A 7,615-nucleotide genomic window follows, 5' to 3' on the forward strand; every position below is an offset into this window, starting at 1 on the left:
TCCCGCTCTCCCTCTCTCCGTTACCTCAGGAAATGTAAGATCGTCACCAATGGGCCGTGGCTGGAAGTTCCTCCGATCGCCTTGCGGGACGTCTCCATCATCCCCGGGTCCCCTGCTGCAGAAGACGACTTTGTGGCTCTGTGGGCCATCAGTGACAAGGGAGATGTCCTCTGCAGGCTGAATATCACTCCCCAAAGCCCTGCTGTAAGATCTCCTTTGCATTGTGTGTGTGTGGGGGGGGGCATCTGGTTTGCTCTTCATATCTCGTGTGGCTTCTATACAGAGCATAGACCCTTCTGAGGATCCTCCTAAAAGAATCTAACCTCTGACTTGGGCAGTGCAGTCAAACCTGTGTGTGTTTGGTGCATTAAGTGCCTGCTGGAGCTGCTGTAGGAGGATTTTCAGCTACAGGCAAGGGGTTGGATTAGATGAGCCTTGTTGAGCTCTTCCAACTTATAGACTCATTTTATGAGTCTGTAAGTGGCATCTCTGTGTGTGTGACTCAGGCAGCTTTCGACTGCAAAACTGCCCCAGTTATTTACCTCCCTTAGGAATCCAGGAACCTCTGGAGTTAGCTAAACAAGCTTCTCTTCCTGCCCATTCCCTTTCCTACTTAGGGGACATCTTGGCTCCACGTGGGAACTGACCAGCCATTCATCTCAGTCTCTATAGGAGCCTTTTACCAGGTCTGGGCTGTCGCTCGAGACGGCTCCATCTTCTATCGTGGTTCAGTTTCGCCGCAGAAACCTGAAGGTGGGTCATTGGCTTTCTTGCCTTGCCGTGTGCCCTGATTGTGTGTCATCCATTCACTTCCTGTCTTCCTCTGGATTAGACCACATACATGTGCTGCCTAAGCAGTCCAAGAGTACTCCCTCCTTTAAAAAGTAACTAACTGGCTTACTCCTTGCAGGGACTAAGCACGCTGCCAGTCAGTGAGACAGTATGGCCTATTGGTCTGGGCCACCCTGCCCAGCTTGGCCTAAAGCAGCTTCATACTTTCACATCATGAAGAATTTCACCTGCTTAGCACTCCTGCATATTCAGATCCAGGCAGCATATGGTACAGCTGGATAAGTAAATAGAGAATAAGGTGGGCTACTTCTGACTCTGTCCAGCTGGTATCCTTAGTGAGATTTTTATTTATAATACTGATATAGTGCTTTGGACGAAGGAACTTGGGTTTGAACAGAATTCCTTGGTGGAAAGAAAGGGGCACTAAGGAGAAACTGGAACACAAAAACCCGCTAGACGGGCCCACCTTCCCACCCTGACTGGGCCTTTCAGACTGAGAACCAGGCAGCCTGTTGCAAAGGGAGGGGGAACCTGCTCTTCAGAACTGTGGCTTTTCTTCCTGGTGGATCACCAGATCTTCAGAGAGGGATCCCATTTGGCATATTGCCTCAGCCATCAGAAAATCTTAGGTCAGATTTGGGTGGACAAGGAAAAGCATTACGCCGCTGTATAAATCTGCAGCTGGATGTTTTATCTCAGGGCTGGCCAAATTTGTTTAATGTAAGAGACTCATACCATAAACTTCCCCTGGGGGCTGGGGATAAGAATAGGCCCTCAGTTTGGCTGTACTTGTCGTAAGAGGCGACTAAACAGCCACCAGGTCGATGGGACTCGTCAGCCTGGGAAGGCAGCTCATCTGAGAGAAGGAAAACTCTGACCCCAAACCTCCACTGCCTTGTGGCTACATCCAGTTATGGATAAGGCTTCAGGAGTCAACCTCGAGGCAAAATCAGGAGCCGGAGTCCCTGAGGCAGTTCATGGCTGAACACAGTCACGTTCTGGCAACTCCTGCGGCGCCGCTGGAACCAACCATATTGGCCTCTGCCTTTCCATTGGACCATTCCAGCGACGTGGAGAGGGGGGATTTGCTGCATGGGTAACAGCCTATCCTCCATACCTTCTTTACCCAGGCTTCGCGCACTGGAGAGGACACTGTTCCAGAACCACCATTCAGAGCTCGACAACATAGTCTTCCGAGACTGAAGGATGCCAACAACATACCATAAACTACATACAATAAACTTCTGATGTTTGAGAGCCGCAACACTTAAATATTTACTCACCATGAGCACTAAATATACGTTTTAATCCAGTGGGCTCTCAGTTTATACCCGGTAGATAATCCTTAAACTTGAAGGAAGAGGCACTTACCGTTTTATTTTAATTGTGATGCAAAAAGGAGCTCAGCCAACATCTCTCCACAAGCCGCACAATATATGTCAGAGGGCCACATGTGGCTCACAAGCTGCGGTCTGGCTACCCGTTGTATGGCCTTTTGTATCATTATACAAAACACTCTCCAGCCACACAGGTTCCTATATATATTTTTTTTTCCCAATTGCATGTTCTCTGTGTTGCTGCACAGGTGATTGCTGGTACCACATTCCTTCTCCTCCGAAGCAGAAGCTGAAGCAAGTTTCAGTTGGACGGACCGCTGTGTTCGTGGTGGACAAGAATGGTGAGCAGTACATGACTTGTTGCCAATCACTTCTTCATCCAAGTCACAGAACACATTCACAAAGCAGGGACACAAAACAGGGAGGAACTGTAAACATGGTAGAGGGTTGTCTACACATTCAAAATGACTTCAGTAAATACAAAAATAGGCTTTTCCTCCTATGCACACACGATGATGTCCTTTTTCTATAGGAAACCTGTGGTATCGTCAGGGGATCACACCAAGCTACCCTCAAGGATCCAGCTGGGAGCACATTTCAAACAACGTCCGCAAAGTTTCTGTCGGACCATTGGACCAGGTCTGAGTTTGGCGTCTCTGGGATTACTAATCAAATGGATTTTATCGAGGCATAAAAGCTCAAGACTAAGGTTTAGTACAATGACCGGTCCATTGTGTCCTGGTCAAATGCACAGCGGTATTGGACATTATTGCCATTCTTTTTGCACCCCCAACGTTTGTGTGCCAATGTATGTATCAGATGTACTTTTTTTTACTTCTAAAACACTGAGGTAGTCTTAGGTTTAGGGCTGAGATCAGAGGGTTAGGATTTATGGCGTGGGATTTGTTTCCCACTTATAGTGGGATACAAATGGCTGGGATGGCAAAAAACCAGATGCGAATGTCCAGAGATGGCAGTGACCAGGATGCAGATACCCTGGTACCAGCTTAGTAGTCTGTAAAAACTTGTGCTTTAGTACTGTTTAAAAGAGGTGGTAACATTGGGCAGTGCCAGGCAGCCATGGAGACCAAAGGGGTGTGGAACTAACTAGTAGCACAGACTATAATCCAGCACGTAACCACACTGGCTCTCTGGAGCTGCTCTTTTATTTTGTGGGAGGGGCTGGAATAAGACCGTCTCTGCTGAATGCCTTCTTTCTAGGTCTGGGTGATCGCTGACAAAGTGCAGGGAAGTCATAGCCTGAGTTGCGGAACCGTCTGCCATCGGACAGGAGTCCAGCCGATGGAACCAAAGGGGCTTTCCTGGGATTATGGCATTGGAGTGAGTATTTTTAAAAGTCCACCCCACTGGCCTGATCTGGCAGGGCTGCTGTTCAAGGGGTGGGCGGGTGAAGACCGCAAACCTCCCTGGGGCTTGTGCACTGAGTGAGCAAGGAGTACTGACCCAGTCCTTCTGTGCCTCCGTGGATGAGTTGCGACAACTGACAAAGCTCTGTGCCTTTCCCGACACTGGCAAATTTGGTTTCCTTTGAACTGTGGCAGCATATCCTGCTCTCTCTGATTATACGTCCAGTTAGAATCAGGTCTATTTCCTCTTCCTGCTCCCACCTGTCCTGTTTTTCAAATTGATATTGCCAACATTCCATTTCTCTTGGAGGTCCAAGATGTTCAGCCCTTGTCAGGTTGTGTTTTTCCCCCCTAATTTTACAAATCCTTTTACTTCTGCACAGCTCGGGAATCCTCCAATCTATGTCGAAACCACTACCTTGCCTATGGGGGGCCCCATTTTTGCAAACAAACCCAACCCTCAGCCCTCTGAGGAGACCATGAAATGCCCCACTCCCCAGTGCCTCCCCCGTTACGCTTGAGCTGCAGCTTCTCTCTCTCGGGCAGCTGCCTCGTCCACTCCTTGCAAATGTCTCTTTCAACGATCTCCCATGTTGCCGACTTGCAGGGAGGATGGGAACATGTGACAGTGAGAGGGAACGCGACCGAGACCGTCAGGAGCATTTCGCAGGAGGGTCCCGCAGAGCCTTTGGGCAGACCCCAGGAATTGGAAGGCGGAGACAGCGAAGGAGGAGGCAGCCCTCCTCAAACAAATGTCTTTGTGAATGAAGCGCAGGGCCTGGACCGAAATGCCATCCAGTGTTAATGCACTTTCTTCTCCGGGGATTAACCACAGCATGTCTATCCTTCTGTGTTCTGCCCACCCCACCCCCCAGGTGAGAGTGGAACTGTACAGCACTCCCTGTCTGTATATTTTCCTCTTGTGCAAAGCAGAGATGAAGGGGGGAGGGGGTCACACCTTGTGATCACAAACTGCACGGCCTGCCCAGTGCTGCAGCTGCACGTGGCCCCTGTTCATCTCAGTGGGGCCAGCAGAGGAGAGCCACACAACCCCCTAGTGAAATGAGAAGATGCAGAGCCCAGGTGGCTGGCAGAGCAGGCCAGGCACAGGTGGATTAAACTGGAATTTTCTATCTGACTTTTCCTCTTTTCTTCAGTAATTTATTCTCTAATATTTATTAAGCCCAGGGCTGTTCGGCCACTGCCCGTGACGCCGACTCCTTCTGTGCGAGCTGACGCTTTGTGTGTGGCTGCTTTTTAAAGTGACATAACTGTGAATTGTCTTAAGCTGCAATCCTGTGCACCTTACCTTGGAGTAAGCCTCACTGAACGCAAGGAAACTTATTTCTGAGTAAACATGCATAGGATTGCACCACTAGAGTTGGGGCTGTATGAGGGCTCTTGCTCTCTGCCCCCCCACCCCCCACCCCACCAGGCTTCTCCTAGTAGACTGGAAGCCTTGGAATGTGAATGCCAGTGCAGAATTGCTGCAGGAAGGGAGGGGGCTCTGCTACCCATTACGGTGGCTATTTGTTGAACCTGAGCTAGTGAATTAATTCAATGCCAGCACTACTGTAACTGAGCCACTGCTGTGAGGGGGATGTTCCTTATGCTAGCTATAGGCAAAAACCCATTTTTTGCCTGGCCCACAGGTGAACACATTTGGTCAGTTGCTATAGTTTTAGCACAGGTGGAGCTTGGTCTACAGCACAGGTATGCAACAACTAGGCTGAGCAATCCAGTCTATCATAATCACCAGCAACTGCATTTGTTCCCCACCATTCTCCTCTCAGCTGTCTTCCAGGGAGGGGGTAAGAATAGACAAGACAAGCAGCTCCTGCCACCTCCAAGGTAGTTTTCTGTATTTGACTGTAAGGGTTTGCTTGTAGGACTTGTAAGCACTTGGGTAGCAAATGAGTGGCAGGGAGAAGGAGTTTAATGCCCTCACCCTTATGCATAACCCAGCAGCTTGTGTAGTTGTCAACCACATTTCCACCCTGTTCCCTGCTTTGGTTTTTGATACTGGACTGGACTGTAACCAGGGGTACAGTTTTTACCTCTTTCTTAAGCATAAGCAGTTAATGCCAGGAAAAAAAAAATATATATATAGGGAGCAACTCTTAACAGAACCTTAGTATTTCAGTTTTAACGTCCTTTGTCCGTCCTTTACAGCAGGTGTGGAGAAACTTGGGGTGGGAGGGTGTCATCTGAAGGTTTTGCTCCCAGATTGCACTTTAAATGAGCCGCTCCAGAGATGGATTGTTGACAATCAAATGCTGTCACTGGACCATTGTGGTTATGAACTGTACACGCCATCCAGGCGTGTCACCAGTTGATGCTTTGTAGTAAGGATTAGTCCTTCACTTAGCTGGAAAGTCTCAATTGAACAGAATACACCAGCAGGATTTTGGGGATTGGACACAACACAGAATCCAACCGTGCATTCTGAACTACTGTGTACCATTGCTAAATAAAAATAGTGGCAGGGATATGTGTGTATGTATGATATGACAGTTTCACATTAGAAAGAAGAGGAGGCTAACAGGTTTCTCTCCGATATTGTAGCTTTCTTATGTTGAAGTTATTTAATATGAAACATTTAAACATGAAATTCCCTCCCTGTCCCCCTCAGTCCAAAAACAAGGTTTACAGAAATATGTTTGATGAAGGACCACTCTTGAATGGCTAAAATCTAGTTAGCGATAAGCCAGCTCTAAGTTCTCAACGCTTTCCCTTCTCATCTGCGCAAGTACATATGGAATTTTTTATACGTGGGCACTTGTGGCATGGTTTAGAGTAACGCTATATTTGATGTAAGATCTGTTAATATTTGCATGTCATTGTATGTAGGGTCTATATGTAAATGTATTTCATGCCAATCAGAAGCGAGTATTTCTTTTTTTAATGTGAAATTTCCGTACTCCGTGTTCCAAATTGGGGAAAAAATGTTAGGGCAGGGCTCAGGAAGTTGCAGTGGTTATGCTACCACAGTGAATGGGTGTTGTATAGTGGGCCCTCCTTATCTAAAGGCTCAGCATTTGGGGATTTCAGTATCCACAGGGGCCGAGCCTATGGATGGAGTGTCTCAGAGGACCTCCTGGACGTGAGCAGAAGGCACTCGGTTGCATCCAGGACGTCCTCTGGGATCTTCCTGCGGATTAAGTTATCCATGAAATTCAGTATACACAGGTGGTCCTAGGGGAACAGATCCCCCACAGATAGCAACGGCCCTCTGTATTTCTACGCTTACGAAGAAATGTACGACAATTGCACCCGAGTGTCGAATTTGTCCTGGGACTGTAGCTTTATCTTCTTTCTGTGCCCTGCCAAAAAAAAAAGCGATTTCCCCCCCCCTTTAATTGTCAGAAGTAAATCCAGCACAAGCCCCACTGAAGTAAATGGGAGCTGTACAGGCATGTAGGCTGTCAAGGAGCTCAGCTGTGATTCCCACACTGTCATAGAACAACCACTCTGTATCAATAAACTGAACTTGAATGGCACCTGTCATGCTCTTTGTTTCTTAGCTATTTTGTATCAATAAGCTTTTCAAGCAGCTGGTTCTACAGGCCCAGCCCCTTCAGGAGGCCAGCTGAGCCTGTCATTTTAGGTGACAGATTAGAAGAGGCACCATCTGCTCCCCCACTGCACCCCTGCTCCCTAGATTCGAAAGGGAAGAGGGGAATGGAGCAGAAGAAGGGGAGGTGAGGGAAATGCTTTGCTAGAGCATCAGAGGAGCATCAGAGCGTTTAATCATGCACCACTTTTCAGCAAAACATTCCAAGTGGTATATACAGCTGAACAAATAAACAGTTTCCTGTCTCTCAAAGGTTCACCATCTAGCCATGGTCTTGTTTAAGACACATGCAGAAGGTCACGTTATCACCTCTCTCTGAACCCCAGGAGAGCTGCTGCCAGTCATTGTGGACAAAGCTGAACTAGATCTCTGTGCGCAAGGATCTTACAATCTAAAACAGACACTGGGGAAACAGGGTGGGAGAGCCAAGGGAAGGTTGAGCTCAATGGGAGAGCTCCTGCTTTGGATGGAGAAGGTTACAGGTTCAAGTCCCAGCATCTCCAGGTAGGAAAAGATGTCCTTACTGACAATTCTGAGCCAGAGTT

At 48.0% G+C, this 7,615-nt stretch overlaps 1 protein-coding gene across 3 annotated transcripts in view; it reads left to right on the top strand.

The window, feature by feature from the left end:
* The window catches only part of TECPR1 (tectonin beta-propeller repeat containing 1), a 28,684-nt gene extending 21,698 nt beyond the window's left edge, over positions 1–6,986 (top strand). For all 3 annotated transcript variants that reach the window (XM_066640778.1, XM_066640780.1, XM_066640779.1), the window contains exons 20-25: positions 30–204; positions 618–753; positions 2,378–2,470; positions 2,662–2,768; positions 3,351–3,470; positions 4,104–6,986. In XM_066640778.1, the coding sequence (XP_066496875.1) occupies positions 30–204; positions 618–753; positions 2,378–2,470; positions 2,662–2,768; positions 3,351–3,470; positions 4,104–4,301 (829 nt within the window). In that variant the 3' untranslated portion in view covers positions 4,302–6,986. The remainder of the gene's footprint in view (positions 1–29; positions 205–617; positions 754–2,377; positions 2,471–2,661; positions 2,769–3,350; positions 3,471–4,103) is intronic.
* The last annotated feature ends 629 nt before the right edge of the window (positions 6,987–7,615 follow it).

This window comes from Tiliqua scincoides, chromosome 13 (genome assembly GCF_035046505.1).
Source record: "Tiliqua scincoides isolate rTilSci1 chromosome 13, rTilSci1.hap2, whole genome shotgun sequence".
NCBI lineage: Eukaryota > Metazoa > Chordata > Lepidosauria > Squamata > Scincidae > Tiliqua > Tiliqua scincoides.